The sequence below is a fragment of the Hippocampus bargibanti genome, linkage group LG22 (assembly GCF_051943395.1).
Source record: "Hippocampus bargibanti isolate YZ-2025 linkage group LG22, ASM5194339v1, whole genome shotgun sequence".
Taxonomy (NCBI): domain Eukaryota; kingdom Metazoa; phylum Chordata; class Actinopteri; order Syngnathiformes; family Syngnathidae; genus Hippocampus; species Hippocampus bargibanti.
The window spans coordinates 5573383-5589619 of record NC_142755.1 but is presented as its reverse complement, the minus strand read 5'-3'; the positions used below and the strand labels follow the sequence as shown (position 1 = coordinate 5589619).

General features: G+C 42.9%; 1 protein-coding gene across 2 annotated transcripts; it reads left to right on the top strand.

The window, feature by feature from the left end:
* The first annotated feature begins 534 nt into the window (after positions 1-534).
* Positions 535-15472, top strand: kdm7aa (lysine (K)-specific demethylase 7Aa). 2 transcript variants are annotated; one of them, XM_088988423.1, is made up of 18 exons: positions 535-739; positions 4760-4845; positions 5166-5283; positions 5903-6063; positions 7214-7355; positions 7432-7618; positions 7694-7856; positions 9525-9612; positions 9696-9802; positions 9878-9969; positions 10047-10133; positions 10213-10497; positions 10581-10708; positions 10813-10931; positions 11800-11885; positions 12340-12452; positions 12536-12870; positions 12950-15472. In XM_088988423.1, exons 1-18 carry the CDS (start codon positions 642-644, stop codon positions 13036-13038), a joined length of 2484 nt encoding a protein of 827 aa, XP_088844549.1. In that variant the 5' UTR covers positions 535-641; the 3' UTR covers positions 13039-15472. The 2 variants fall into 2 exon arrangements, with proteins under 2 accessions (XP_088844549.1, XP_088844548.1); XM_088988422.1 differs by having other exon boundaries at positions 539-739; positions 11797-11885.
* The last annotated feature ends 765 nt before the right edge of the window (positions 15473-16237 follow it).

Genomic DNA, 16237 nt, shown 5'->3' with positions numbered 1-16237 from the left:
TACTTGCAATAAAGTTTAAATGGTTATGTATCGTGTAGAATACCAGAATATTTGTTGAATCTTGAATAATAGTAGTACATAGTTGACAGTTGCATTCGTGTATTACATTAGTTCCATATACTGTACAGGTATTGTATGCTTTTAAATTGTTTTATGTTGTTCTATCCTTTGTTTGGATTCGATTTGCCTTTATTAGTCTCACAGTGGAGAAATGTACATTTCACAGCAGCAATGTTATGAAGGAAAGATTAAAGTAAGAAATAAGTAGAAAAACAAAATACAAGAACTGCTGGAAAGGCAGCCAGTCTCGCGGCGCCATCTTGAAGTCAAAAGAACAACACAATACAGTTCAATTATATTATAATGTATTATAATACAATACGATGCTTGTATAGTGCTTGTTCGAAATAAAGCATAAGTCAATGAAGATTATGTTGTAAAGTGCACTTTAATACACGGATGCAGTCATGTCGACATCATTTCGTCGTAAAAGTTAACCATTTCTCTTTATGTCGTGACAACAGTGTCGCCTCCTTTGACAAAGCTTCGGATTCTCTCGGCTTCCCTTCGGCAGTTTCCGACCATCGGGTTTGACTCTCCGCCCCGCGTTCATTCCTGCGTTGTTTGGGGACAGTAGCAAGATGGCGGCGACCCCGCTATACTGTGTCTGCCGGCAGCCATACGACGTGAGCCGGTTTATGATCGAGTGCGACATTTGCAAGGACTGGTTCCACGGCAGGTACGTGGCATAAGGTGTCCTCCTTCGATCTAGCTCCTTTTGAGGGAACACATACCCGAGTTTGTCTGGTAAATGCGACGGTTCTCCGAGCGTCGGACCGGTGGCTAAGTTAGCTTAGCTTTCGGGGGCTTTAAATGGTCTATTGACGCGAGTTGGTGTGAGAAAGTGGGTTGTTTTTTTTCCCTTGAAACCGCATTTTATGCTGTCGGAATGGGCTAAACGCGAAACAAGATGATACCGTGTGTAAAATTCAGGTTTCGGTTAATGTTAAAGACAAAGGAGTGGTTTGACGCGAGTAGTTTTATTCTCCCAATTCGTGGGTCGTCTGTGTTGTCAGTCAAGCTCGGCGTCATTTACAAAGGCGACGAGTTTGTTTTGAAAATCGATGTATTGGTTTTCTCGTTTTTTTTTCTATTAATTCAATGTTAATGCTTTACTGTCTTGAGTCGAGATATCCAATGTTTTTAAAATACTACAATTTACATCGGCACGCTCCTCGAGCAACTTCCTCCATTGTTAAACGTGGCTCCTTCGTATTCTTGTTTTGAACCAAAAAAATGTGACACTTTTCAAAACTATTGGGTTCGTCACGGTGGGTTTCGAGTCCCCCTTGTTTTTGTTGAATATCGCTTTCAATGCGATATTCGACAACAAGGACCTTGTTATTATGGTGGCGCTTTTTGATTGACTGCTTGAGAAATTTAAATCCCCCCTTTTTGAGGCACATGGCCGATGGGACGCCTAAAGGCTGAATTTGGAACTGCTTCCTTCAAACGTTTTGTGTTTTTATGTGTTTTGGGTCGTTAAATGAATGTCAAAAATTACCCCAAAAGACTCCAGCTTAAAATTCTATCATTTAGCAATAACAGGCGTTTTAGACATCCTTTTCTCAGCAACTTCTGCTTCCACGCGTAGTCATGTCAGCGTCCCCGTGGTGTTATCAGTGCTGCTTTTGTGAGTCATTGTTACACAACTTTTGCGTATATGTGCCACTGATCAAGTTCAGTGGTACAACCCTTATCAAGCTTATCCTCAGCGTCGAGGTCGCCCAAAAAAAAATTACATCACAGGTCATCGGGATCTGATTCTGTTCCCATTGGCTTGCTTTGTTTTGGTAGCGGGGTGCGTAATAGCACACAAACAACAGAGCAGTTTCTTAGAAATGGCGGGAATGATTGTGTAATGGCGTGAAGAGCGCTGCCAAAAAAAAATCTGAGAGGGTGTGCCAACACGACAGAAAGAGAAATGCTGGCATGTCCGACTTGCACTGATTCGCCTTCGACAGTGGAAAACAATCTGATAAGTGCATGCAGTTGTAGTATAACAATTCTAATTTAAAAAATATGCAAAAATGTGTCTACTTCAATGTCACGGTTTTTGTCATTTTCACTGAAATTGCAGGACCTGAAGAATATTGCGCTTTAGAAATACATGAATAGGCAATGCAGTGTAAAAAAACTTTATAGACTATCTTCTTTCACCGAAAATAATAGTTAATTCCTAAATTATATGGGTCTGGAGTTATCTGAGCTTGAAATAGGGAGGGCTGTATACAATACAATACATACATATTGATTTATATCGTGCTTTACCAACAGCTAAAATTGAAACAAAGCGCTAACATGGACAAAAGGCAAATGCTGCCCCCTAGAAACCTTAGACTCTCTAATTTCATGAGAAAAAAAACTTAATTCCTAAGTTATATGAGTCCGGAGTTATCTGAGCTTGAAATGGGGACGGCTGTATACAATACAATACATACATATTGATTTATATCGTGCTTTAACAACAGCTAAAATTGAAACAAAGCGCTAACATGGACAAAAGGCAAAATCTGCCCCCTCGTGGAAGGGGGAGAAAAAAAACATTGCCAGAGGTCTGACCAACGCTTTTATCGGGAATGGCAGTGAATAAGTTAAATATGAAAATAAACTGAAGAGGTGCAACTGCGTTTTTTTTTTTTTTTTTTTTTTTTTAATTCATGTACACTCATAGTCCTCAAATTCTACTGGAGTATTTGTGAGTTGAGTGCTTTTGGCTTTGAAAGCTGGTGAGTGACATGGGTGTCGAAAAATCTCATCGTTTCCTGTGGGTCAATTTTCAATGTGTAAGATAGCCACTGTTCAAGACTGTTTACATCCATCGACGCCCGCCTGGAGGTTAGATGAAACTCGTCCGGGTCCCCCCCCCCGCCCCGGCATGCTTGTTTAGAGCTTAAAATAATAGCCGTGCCCGCCTCCGGCCTTTTGTATGGCGGCGCCGACAATGAAGGCTTCTCACAGCTAATGAATACACCACACAGGATCTAGTTGGGGTGAGGAGGGGGGGTGATGACAGGAAGTGGTCCAGTCCAACGCTGAGCGCATACTGCTCGTTACAATTGAAATCGTCATTGAGACAGATCCATTTTTATTATTTGGGGGGGGGGGGGTCTCATTGATTTCACACTGTGAAATCCACTTGAATCATTTATTGATTGACATCTATCCTGTTAGATGACGCCGCCCGTGACTAGCGACGCAACAACATCGTCATCAACCTCGTAGGAGGCAGGAAATACTTGCGCCCCCTCACTCAACCCAACCCAATTTTCTCTCTCCCGGGCTCGGAAGGCGCGTCCTCTTCCTTTTTGCCGCTGCGACGATAAAGTCAGTCGAGGTCGCTCGCTGTGTATGAGTCATGCTTTTCCTGCAATGGAGCACATGGTAGAAACATGAGCTTGATGCTATAGCATCTTTCCAAGTCACGCGCTCGCTCGCCAATGGGGGGGAGGAGTCGACTACATCTGGCCCGCACGCCGATCCTTAGCGCCGGAGTCATTTCAGGACACGTTTTCATCCGAATCAGAGTCTTTAATAGTCCCACAATGGTCAAATGTGCCATCTACAGCAGCAACATTTAAATGAAGGGGTGAAAAGATTAAAAACAAAGTATTCTATGCATACTAGAAATAACATAAATAAACAATGTACAGTGAGACCTCAACTTACGAACTTAATTGGTTCCCAGACAGAGTGTGTAAGGCGAAAAGTGTGTATCTCGAAAAAAAATTTCCTATCGGAAACCATTAAAATGGGAATAATCCGTTCCCGGGTTTCCATAAAATATACTTTTCAACTAAATAAGCCTTAAAACTACACACAACATAACTTATTCTATGTATAATAAATGTGCATTGTATCATAAAGTCACTTTATTTGCATTTGTGATGGTCATTAATGGAATGGCGTTGGAGGTCGAAGGTCAAAGGGAATTGCTGTTTGGAAAGAGAGGCACATTACATGAGGACTGTAATTAAAGAAATAAACTGTGCTGTAAAATAAAGTTTTATTGACCTTTTTGATGGTCGTTGATGGCTTATGGAAGGAGAGTCACCTTTGTGTGCTTCCGCCGAAGATCACTCCGCCAGCCGTGGTGGGTGTGTATTATGAAAATAGTGCTTATTATAAGGTTTAATTTTCAGAAATTTGAAGTTTGTAAGACGAAATGTTTGTAAGATAAGGTGTTTGTAAGTTGAGGTCTCACTGTAGTAGAATGGAAACCGGTTTAGAGGGTTAGGAGCTGCTGTAGAGGCAGCCGCTGTAACAAAACACTTTACATAACAGTCAACACAAAGCAAAATAATAAACAACAGGAACAATGTGTGCATGGCAAATGTTAAGAATTCACAGTAGCTCTCCACTTCCTGAGTACTTTAATGGCTCTTCCGGCGCTTTGGATTATTATTATTTTTTTTTTTTTTACACTTCCCTGCAAATAGATCAAAGGTGATAGCGGCCAGAGCCTCACTTCCATCTCGCGGGCTCAAACCGGCGCTCTTAATCTGATTTTGCGTTTATCACAAAATGCCCAAAGGGCCCAAAGGGAGGTAGCAGCTATGTTCGACTGGGAGACGGAAGCCATTTTAGGTCAAATGGGAGACATCTTGCCTCCCTTTTCGATGTAATCCAGCTACAAAAAAAAACATATTCAACACTTCTCATGTTTTTTTTTTTTTTTATAATTCCATTTTGTTTGCAGCTGTGTCCACGTAGAGGAGCACCATGCCGTTGATATCGACGTTTACCACTGTCCGAACTGTGACGTCCTACACGGACCCTCCCTGAGTGAGTGATGTCGCTTCTTGTCATTCGTAAATAATAATAATAATAACACAGTGATACCTCGGGTTACGAACTAGTAGAAAATTATGTTTTATGGGGACCTGAGAACGGATTATTCTCATTTTAATGGTTTCCTATGGGAAAGTAATGTTTGGAAGACACACTTTTCACCTTACACACACTTTCTGGGAACTAATTCAATTTGTAAGCTGAGGTATCACTTTACTAATACGACTACTACTACTACTACTACTACTATACTACTACCACTACTAATAATAATAATAATAATTTCTGCTTCAATCTTTCATTGGGGTCGCCAGTGAAAAGGCGGAACAATTGGCACCGCCACGATTACACGGAGCCCGACGACGGAGCCAAGCCCGTGCAAGCTGGCACCCCCATTTTTGTCAAGGAGCTGCAAAGCAGAACCTTCTCCAGGTACCAATCGCGGGCTTTCATGTTTCTCCAAAAAGACTGGTCGTCACATTTCTCCAAAAAGACTGGTCATGTAAGAAAACAACCACGTCGCCATTTTATTGCAGCTAAAAGGGTTCAATCGTCTGTGTAAACTCTCGGTGGTACAGAAGTGGTCCATCGATGAAAAGGTTTCTTCAGCCGTCATCTGTACTTCTTTCAAGGTGTCGGACGTTTCGCTCCTCATCCGAGAAGCTTCATCAGCGAACTAAAATTTTTGCTGTTAGCTCTGGCCCTATATAAATATCCCTTTGCCAGACCTCTGCTTTGAAAGGTCCCTGCTCTAAGGTTGGAGGGAGCAGAGTACTATTCCCTGGTCTATGACTGGCCCTGATTGCCCCATTCGCCCTGGTATCACCTCATCAGCATGACTAAGCCTACGTGGTAACAATCTAAGAAATCTGTTGTAAGCATGATCCAAATTGAGCCTCATGCCACCATGGCGATTTAGTGTTAGCTGTTTTATAAAAATATCTTCTTTTACTCCCCTTTCAAACCATCTATTTACTTTCGCGCTGTCTGTTTCTGTTTTGAAAATAAATCCAAATGTTGACGTTTGTCGTTGTTTGTGTCGGTCCACCAGCTGCGAGGAGGTGGTGATGCGCATGCGAGGCGAGCAGGTGACGCCAAAGTACCTCGAACGCTCGGGATTCCGCCATCCCATCGCCGTCACTGAGATGGAAGGCCTTGGCCTCAAGTTGCCGTCGCCCAGTTTCGGCGTGCGAGATGTGGAGCAATACGTGGGTAAGTTTGCTATCCACTCGTGATAGCCAGAAGAAAATTGTGGCTAAGTAGCCGCGTGCGTTTCCGGGCCAATAGCAGACCAGGCCTTCAGTTGTGCTATGTCTGAATCCAGTTTTGTGTGATTTACTACATGTCCACTAGAGGGTGCCGATAGCAAGGAAATAACATGTGACCCGAAGAAACTTAAGAAATACTGCCTTTAAACTGTTTTTACTATGAACGTGTGGGTTCATGATAACCGCATAAAATTGCAGTATTACTTGCTATTTTTGCTAGCTTCGGAGATAGCCAACCTTTATTAATAATCTCCATTTTTTTCTTGAAAAGTCCGTCTTCAGCCATTGTGGGTTGACAAAACTTGCTATTAAATCAACACAAAAATATATTAGCTTATACAGCTCGTGACAGACACAGCATGCTAGCTCTGGCCAGCATGCGCTTATCCGTTAGCCGGCTAGTGATACTATGATTGGTTAGTGACTTGTCAATCATGTGTCGAGCCAATCATATTTTGCGATAATTCTTGATGTTGCTAACGTTTTCAAGCAGGCAACTCGAAATCTGATTGGTTAAAGCATCGGTTTTATCGCCATCGATTTTTTTTTTTATGCTCCTGGGCCTGCAGAACTGATTGTGAAGGCGTCGAGTAGATTTCTGACCGTGGTAACAAATTAGCTGAAATGTGATTGGTTAAAAGCAATGAAAGGAAGCCGAAAGAGAATTTGGAATTATTTAATAATGGACAAAATATAATTCACATTTGTCTGGGATTGAGATATTTTTTTAGGCCAGCAGAGAAGGCCTTGAAGGCCCTGACGCCCGACCACTGCGTTACATATCTTAAAGCAGAGTGCGTGAAGCCAATATGTCGCCCCGAGGCCTGGAGCTCCTCGCCCAATCACATTATTCTGTGATTCAGATATATTTAGGCCAGCAGAGAAGGCCTTGCAGGCCCTGACGAACCACCACTGCGTTACATCTTTTAAAGCAGCGTGTGTGAAGCCAATATGTCGCCCCAATGTGATTTGTAGCATAACACGTTAGTTAGCCTCTCCCATCATTAGCAAGCGTTTGTTTAGCCTCGTTTGGGTGCGTACAAAGATGGCCGCCCTCAACGACGGCGTTAACGGTCTTGTTTTTTCGACCGCAGGCGGCGACAAAGTCATCGACGTGATCGACGTCGCCCGGCAAGCCGACACCAAGATGAAACTCAGCCAGTTCATCAAGTATTTCACCGGCCCGCATCGCCCCAAAGTCCTCAACCTCATCAGCTTGGAGTTCTCCGACACCAAGTGAGCAAACGCTTCCCAAAATGGCCGCCGTCGTTGCCTCCGTCGCGCCCATTCCGATGTTTTTATCTCGCTAAAGGATGTCCAAGCTAGTGGAGGTGCCCGACGTCGCTCAAAAAATGTCCTGGGTGGAGAATTACTGGCCGGACGACTCGTTCTTCCCCAAACCCTTCGTGCAGAAGTACTGCCTGATGGGCGTGAAGGACAGCTACACCGACTTCCATATCGACTTTGGAGGCACCTCCGTGTGGTACCACGTCCTCTGGGTGAGTGAGACAACGGATGTCTCTGGACACCCGCTCGAGAAAAAGACGTGAACAATCGTGGGTGTTTATCTTCAGGGCGAGAAGATCTTCTACCTGATCAAGCCAACGCCAGCCAACCTGGCGCTCTATGAGGCCTGGAGCTCCTCGCCCAATCAGAGCGAAGTCTTTTTCGGGGACAAAGTGGACAAGTGTTTCAAGTGCGTGGTGCCCAAGGGAACCACGCTGCTCATCCCCACGGGTAACAATTTTTTGAAAACTCCCACGTGCACCCACAAAAAAATGGACGACATAAACATTCAATGCAACATAAGAAACCTTAGACTCTCTAATTTCATCAAAAATAGAGTTAATTCCTAAGTTAAATTTGTCAGGAGTTATATGGGCTTGAAATGGGGCCAGATGTACAAAATACAATCCATACATATTGATTTACATGGCGCTTTAACAGCAGCTCGAACTATAACAAAGCGCTAACATGGTCAATAGGCAAATACTGCTCCCTAGAAACATAAAACTCTCTAATTTTGTCAGAAAAATAGTTAATTCCTAAGTTATATGGATCTGGAGTTATCTGAGCTTGAAATGGGTGCAGATGTACAAAATACAATCCATACATGTTGATTTACAGCTGAAGCTATAAAAAAGCGCTAACATGGAGAACAGGCAAATGCACCCCCCTCGAAACCTTAGACTCTCTAATGTCATCCAAAAAAGAGTTACTTCCTAAGGTAGATGGGTCTGGAGTTATCTGAGCCTGAAGTGGGGGCAGATGTACAAAATACAATCCATGCATTGATTTACATGGCACTTTAACAGCAGCTGAAGCTATAACAAAGCGCTAACATGGACAAAAGGCAAATGATGCCCCCTAGAAACCTTAGACTCTCTAATTTCATCAAAAATAGAGTTAATTAGAGTTAAAATAATAAGTTATATGAGTCTGGAGTTATCTGAGCTTGAAATGGGGTCGGCTGTACAAAATACAATGCATACATTTTGATTGATATGGCACTGTAACAACAGCTAAAGTTGTAACATAGCGCTAATTTGTACAAAAGGCAAAATCTGCTCCCTCGTGGAAGGGAAAAAAAAAAAAAACATTGCCAGAGGTCTGACCAACGCTTTATCGGGAATGGCGATGAATGAGTTAAATAAACAAACTGGGTCAGTGCAACTGCATTTTTTTTATCCATGTGGACTCATAGTTAGCTTGTAGTAGACGTGCACATTCCACCATGACGTCCCAGATCCACTGCTGAAAAGGATGCTGTGATCCTCTCCTCTTTTATCTAGAACTGCTTCATGTCACAAAGAGGGTACAGAAAGTGCTGAAGAATGAATGACTCTCTGTGTCTTTGTGTTGTCATATCATTCAGTTTTTTTTTTTTTTTTTTTTACTTTGTTACGTCCGGGTTGGGTAAACGCTGGCGCGTGTGGCTGCCACTGCTCACCCGCAGAAAAAATATCATGTGACTGTATAGTGTCCTTGAGAGTTTTGAAAGGCGCTTATAAATGAAATGTATTATTATTATTATAGTCCTCAAATTTGACTGTAGTATTTGTGAGTTAAGTGTTTTTGGCTTTGAAAGCCGGTGAGTGACGTGGGTGTCGAAAAATCTCATGATCATTTCCTCTGGGTCAATTTTCGGGAATGGCGCTCCAAGTCATGATTTTCAAATCCCGAATAAATTCGCGAATGGCAGTGATTGAGTTAAGAAATTTTACAGAAGTGGAAAATATCCGTGGCGCCAACTGCTAAATTGTCCTCGTTGTTGTCCTTTTTATCCGAGGTTGGCGCCATCTTGTAGTCAAAAACAAACAAAATAACAAATAATGTGACCAGGGGTCAGGCTATCAGGCGTCCGCCGTCAATGTCGGCGTGCTAACGCTACGGCGCCCCCCGCAGGTTGGATCCACGCCGTCCTCACCTCTCAGGATTGCATGGCGTTCGGCGGCAATTTCCTGCATAACCTCAATATCGGCATGCAGCTCAGGTAAGACCCCGGAACTCCGCCCCCTTTTTTTTGTAATACCTTTACTTTGAAATGACATAACGTGATTTTATTTTGTCGGTCAGGTGTTACGAAATGGAGCGCCGTCTGAAAACGCCGGACCTCTTCAAGTTTCCTTACTTTGAGGCCATTTGTTGGTATGTGGGCAAGAATCTTCTGGAAACTCTTAAAGGTAATTTTTGTGCGGCAAATTTTATTTCATAAACGCCGTTAAAAAAAATGTAATTTAATTGCGGTCCATTATCAGAACTCCGAGAAGACACCTGTCCACCGCCTACGTACCTCATGGAGGGCGTGAAGGCTTTAATCTGTGCGCTCAAGACATGGTTAAAAAGAGAGGTTAGTTCTCGCCAACGTGTTCCTCCGTCACCCCTTTTTTTTTTTGCATTGTTTCTTACTTTTGACATTTTGTCCAGGTGACTCAGCCCAACAGCGAGGTCCCCGACAACATCAGGCCAAATCATCTCATCAAGGAGCTCACTAAGGAAATACGACATCTAGAAGTAAGGTTCAAAACAAGACTATAACAATGCGCGTATTCTTTATCATCTGCGACGAGTGACCGATGTTATTGCGCAACAGGAGGAACCGAACAACGGTGCAGGGGGCGTTAGCGTCAAGCCGCTTAAATCTCAGGGAAGCGTCTGCGGCGGCGGAGGAGCAGGAGGAGGAGGAGGATCCAACGGATGCCCGTCCACACGCGCCACCCTGGAACGTCTGTGCCAAGCGCGGCAAGCCAGGCGGGCAGCCCGCCGCCTGCGAGAGCAACAACAGCGGCAGACGCCCCGGACGTCGTCCAACTTGGACATTTTGGAGAGACACACCAGGGAGGTGCTGAGGAGGTTGGAGGTGGGCCCGCTAGAGGAGGTGACAGATTTTTTTTGTTGTTGTTTATTTTTTTGTCCCATGATGCATTTGGGCGGTTTTGACCTGTTCTGTGCTGTTGGCAGGATCCGGCGTTCTGCGCCAAAGTACGCGGGAAGCTCAACAAGGCGTCCACGGCTTCGGCCGCCGCCGCCGCCGAATCCCTGGAGGAAAACCACCTCAGACTCATGCTGGTCAATGGCAGGATCATACGGTCAGAATATTTCCGTACGCTTTTCCTCCATAATCAATAAATATGTTTGACTTAATTCCCATTTTGTGGTCTTGATCTAAAAATGCTATTGAATTCCTATTCAGGGATATGAGGCGGCCCGCCGCGTGCCCGATCAAAATGGAGTCCAACAGGCACGTCTTTAACAAAAACGCCGACGTCAAGTCAGATTGGATCAATCGGGCGCTCGACCACAAAATGATTGGTGAGGTTCATTGATCATGATTAATGTCAATCATAACTTGTGTTAAAATAAGTTATTGTAAACAATAATGGAGGCGTTTATCTATAATAACTATAATATAAATGTCTGTCTGGATGGTTATCTATTCGCTGTCTGGCTCGCTGGATAGCTATCTAGCTGACTCGCTATTAGCTATATGGCTATCTAGCTAGCTAGCTAGCCATCTATTAGCTAGCTGGCTCGCTTTCTATCTGAGTTATTCCGGGTTGAGTGAACGCTGAACACCTTGCTAGCTAGCTATTTGCTATCTATTTGCTATTTATCATCAATTAGCTATCTGTTGTCTGTCTGTCTGGATGACCATCTAGCTAACTATCTATTAGCTGTTTGGCTCCCCGGATAGCTAGCTAGCTGACTATCCATTAGTTATATGACTAACTAGCTGGCTATCTACCTAGCTATATATTATCTATTTGAGTTATTCCGGGTTGAGTAAACGCTGAACGCCTAGCTAGCTAGCTATTTGCTATCTAGGTGCTATTTATGATCAATTAGCTATCTGTTGCGTGTCTGTCTGGCTATCTAGCTAGCTATCTATTAGCTGTCTGGCTCGCTGGATAGCTATTTAGCTGACTAGCTATTAGCTATATGGCTATCTAGCTAGCTAGCTATTAGCTATCTGGCTCGCTTTCTATCTGAGTTACTTGGGGGTTGAGTGAACGCTGGCATGTGTGGCTGCCGCTGCTCACCCACAGAAAAACATATCCTGTGACTATAAAGTGACCTTGAGAGTTTTGAACGGGGCTTGAACATGAAATGTATTATTATTATTATTATTAGTCGTATTATTTATTGACACTTTATTGACACTTTTTTTCTTGCATAGCAGAGAGAGTGAAAACCGAACTCAGGGAAGAAGCGTCGGGACACACGTGTGCGTCGGATGTCGATTCGGACAGCGATGCTCCCACGCAGGTACGGCGGACATTTGCCTGCTAATTTCTTTCAAACGAATGGTCAGTCACTGGGCTGTATGTGGAACTGTCGCGGCTTGGAATTGAAGCGAATTGACAGGACAGATGTGACACTCTCTCTTCGTCAAAAACGATGCTACAGCTTCGTGTTTGCTTTCAAAACTTAAGCTTGTAGCAGACGCGCACATTCTGATCCACTGGTGAAAAGAACGCTTTAACCCTCTCCTCTTTCATCTAGAACTGCTTCATGTATGAAACATAGGGTTGAAGAAAGTGCTAAAGTTTGAAGATTGTCTTTTATGTTGTCACATTATTTTTGTTTTGTTTGTTTTTGACTTCAAGATGGCGCCGCGAGAATGGCTGCCTTTACAGCAGCTCCTGTATTTTTATGTATTTTTTTTAGCTGCTGCGGAATGTAATCTAATGTAATGTAATCTAAATTTTTCTATTGGTAGCTCAAAGTGTCGCCGCTGTCGTCCTCTTCCGACGACGATTCGGAGGACGAAGATCAAAGGCAAAAAAGACACACCATCGAGCTGGACCAATCTCGCCAGAAACCACTCAAACGGTATGTCCGCCCCTTACAGGAAGGACGACCATATTTGGGCGGCATTTACAAGCAAATGACACTCTTTGCCCCGCCCCCTTTAGAGAACGTCCTACCTCACCCAGCACGGAAGAAGCCATTCAAGGGATGTTATCCATGGCGGGCCTGTTATGCCCCGCCAAGGCGGAAAAGACGGCCTCGCCTGAGGAACCATGGTGGTCTTCCAACCCGGCAGGGCAGCGGGGGGCGGCGCCCCACCAGCAGGGGGTCGCCAGCCCCATGGACAGCCAAGGCAACAGCAGAGAGGCCTGGGACAATCAGGGCCTACCCAGCCCAGAGCACCATTACCAGTACTGTGATCCCAACATGTCGCCCCCTTTGCACCCCTCCAAGAGACACGCCTCCAACCCGCCGCCCGTCAGCAATCAAGCCACAAAAGGTGTGTGACAAAAATTCATCTTAATACGTGGAATACGTCTAATTTTTCACCTTTTTTTTTTCCATTCTTTTGTTTTCAGGCAAACGTCCCAAAAAAGGCATGGCCACCGCCAAGCAGAGACTGGGCAAGATTTTGAAAATCAACAGACACAGTCGTGTTTTTGTCTAAGGAAAGAAAAAAAAAAAAGATTTTTTTTTTTTTAACTCATTCACTGCCAGACGATGTGCAAAAATATGTCTACTCCGTTGCCAGGGTTTTTGTCATTTTCACTCAAAATTGCAGGACCCACAACATATTGAGTTGTGGGACTACATAAACATTCAAAGCAGCGTAGGAAATCTAAGACACTTGAATTTAATCAGAAAAAAAAATCTTCATTCCTAAGTTACAGAGGTCTGGAGTTATCTGAGCTTGAAATTGGGGCAGCTGGACAAAATACGATCCATACATATTGATTTATATCGTGCTTGAACAACAGCTGAAGCTATAGCAAAGCGCTAACATGGAAAAAAAAGGCTAATGCTGCCCCCTAGAAACTGTAGACTCTCTAATTTTATCAGAAAAAATAATAATTCCGAAGTTACATAGGTCTGAAGTTATCTGAGCTCGAAATGGGGGCAGCTGTACCCAATACAATCCATACATATTGATTTATATCGTGCTTTAACAACAGCTAAAAATTGTAACAAAGCGCTAACATGGACAAAAGGCATATGCTGCCCCCTAGAAACCTTAGAATCTTTAATTTCATCCGAAGAAAAAATTGTTAATTCCTAAATTACATAGGTCTGGAGTTATCTGAGCTCGAAATGGAGGCAGTTGTGCAAAATATGATCCATACATATTGATTTATATTGCGCTTTAACAGCTGAAGCTATAACAAAGGGCTAACATGGACAAAAGGCAAATGCTGCCCCTTGTGGAAAAGAAACAAAAAAAAAACATTGCCGGAGGTCTGACCAGCACTTGATCGGCACCCAAGTGTGAAACACCCGATCAAATTAGGGCATGGCGCTCGAATAAATTGAGGAATGGCAGTGAATGAGTTAATATGAGCTATTTGGACACTTTTTGTGCTTTATTTTTTATTTTTTTAAGAAGCGAGACGACGTGAAGCTGAGGTACGACAAAAAAAATGGGGGGGGAGTCATGCACCAACTTCACTACAAGCACACTAACGATGGAAAGAAAAGGTGGCGATGAGGATGGGAGCGACTGCGGGCATTAAAATGGACGTCGAGGACAATGAGGTTTACCAAACACATTTTGACGCCTAGTTATTACAGTGATACCTCGGTTTACGAACCCTTTGGCTTACGAACTTTTCGGATTACGAACGTTAAATTTATGAAAATTTGACTTTGGCATCCGAACTTTTTTCGTACACGGAGCTCCCTCAATGGGTGATGTCGTTCGCGAACGAGCCCGTTCTTCTAACAACAAAATGGCAGCCGACTGTTTTTGTCCTCTATTCCCCGCCCCGTCTTCGGTTAAAGCCATGTGATTGGTCAAGAACGCAGCAGTGAGGGGGGTGGTGGCGGGTTAAACATTAAAGAGACAGGCAGACGACAGTTACAGAATTTCAACTTTGATAAGTTCAAAGGCCGAGTGTAGACTGCAAGGTTAAAAAAACATCAATCAGGCTCAACAAACAACCCTCACAAGCTATCTGTACTATTGATGCAAAAAGCTATCAACCCAGCTAAACAGACCACAATTGATGAGGAACTAGGTAAAATTATCGCAGTAAATGCACCTACAAGAGATCATTCCTCAAGATGGTGAAAGAAGGTTACGTTCCTCATCAAGTGTTTAATGCTGATGAAACCAGCCACTCCATTCCATCAAGCCATCAATGACCATCACAAAGGTAAATAAAACGACTTTATTATACTGTACTGTTTATTTCTTTAAATTATAATACCATTGCACATTTATTACGCATAAAATAATGTATATTTTGTGTAGTTTTAAGGCTTAGAAAATTAGAAAATTATGTTTTATGGGGACCTGGGAACGGATTATTCTCATTTTAATGGTTTCTATGGGAAATTAATTTTTGGGATACACACTTTTCGCCTTACACTGTCTGGGAACCAATTAAGTTTGTAAGCCAAGGTATCACTGTATTCCATTATTTTTAATATATTTTTTCGGGGTGGCGGATTTCACAAATGGTGCTCGTGCTTTCTAAATCTCACCAGCAATAATTACAAAAAAAAAAATATTTTCTCCCTTTCCGCTCTTCTTTGTTACTTTTTATACAAGCTCATCGCTGCCCTCTGTTGGTTTGAATAGGAATCTTTCACAAAAGGAAAAAAAAAGCTCATGGATATTCTGCTTAATTTATTTCTCCTTTTAATCTGTGATTTTTTTAATGTATTTATTAATGAAGAGATACAATTTTATTATATTTTGGAGCTTCTTTTTTTCTGTAAATGGCGTATTTGCGTTGGTGTGCTCGTCATCTTGTTGTTGTTGTAATAATACATTGCATTTCTAATCGCCTTTCAAAACTCTCAAGGTCGCTTTACAGTCACAGGATAAGTTTTTCCGTGGGTGAGCAGCGGCAGCCACACATGCCAGCGTTCACTCAACCAGGAAGTTATCTCAAATAGATAGAAAGCCAGCTAGCTAGCCAAAAGATAGCTAATAACTAGCTAGCTAGATAGTTAGCTACTGAAATAGATAGAAAGCCAGCTATCTAGCCAACAGATAGCTAATCGCTAGCTAGATAGATAGCTAGACACTCAAATAGATAGACCCAGGTAACCTGCCAACATATAGCTAATAACTAGCTAGTTAGCAACTCAAATAGATAGAGCCAGCTATCCAGCCAACAGATAGCTAATAACTAGCTAGATAGCTAGCCACTCAAATAGATAGAGCCAGCTAGCCAGACAACAGATAGCTAATAACTAGCTAGCTAGATCGCTAGCCACTCAAATTAAGAGCCAGCTAGCCAGGCAACAGATAGCTAATAACTAGCTAGCTCCATAGCTAGCCACTCAAATAGATAGCTAATAACTAGATAGCTAGCCACTCAAATAGAGCCAGCTAGCCACTCATAGAGCCAGCTAGCCAGTCAACAGATAGCTAATAACTAGCGAGCTACATAGCTAGCCACTCAAATAGAAAGCCAGATTGCTCATAACTAGATAGCTAGCCACTCAAATAGAGCCAGCTAGCTAGTCAACACATAGCTAATAACTAGCGAGCTAGCCACTCAAATAGATAGAGCCAGGCAACAGATATCTAATAGCTAGATAGCTAGCCACTCAAATAGTCAAAAGTCAAAGTCAGCTTTATTGTCAAATATGCATGACATACAGCACTGATGAAATTAATGTAAATAGATAGAAAGCCA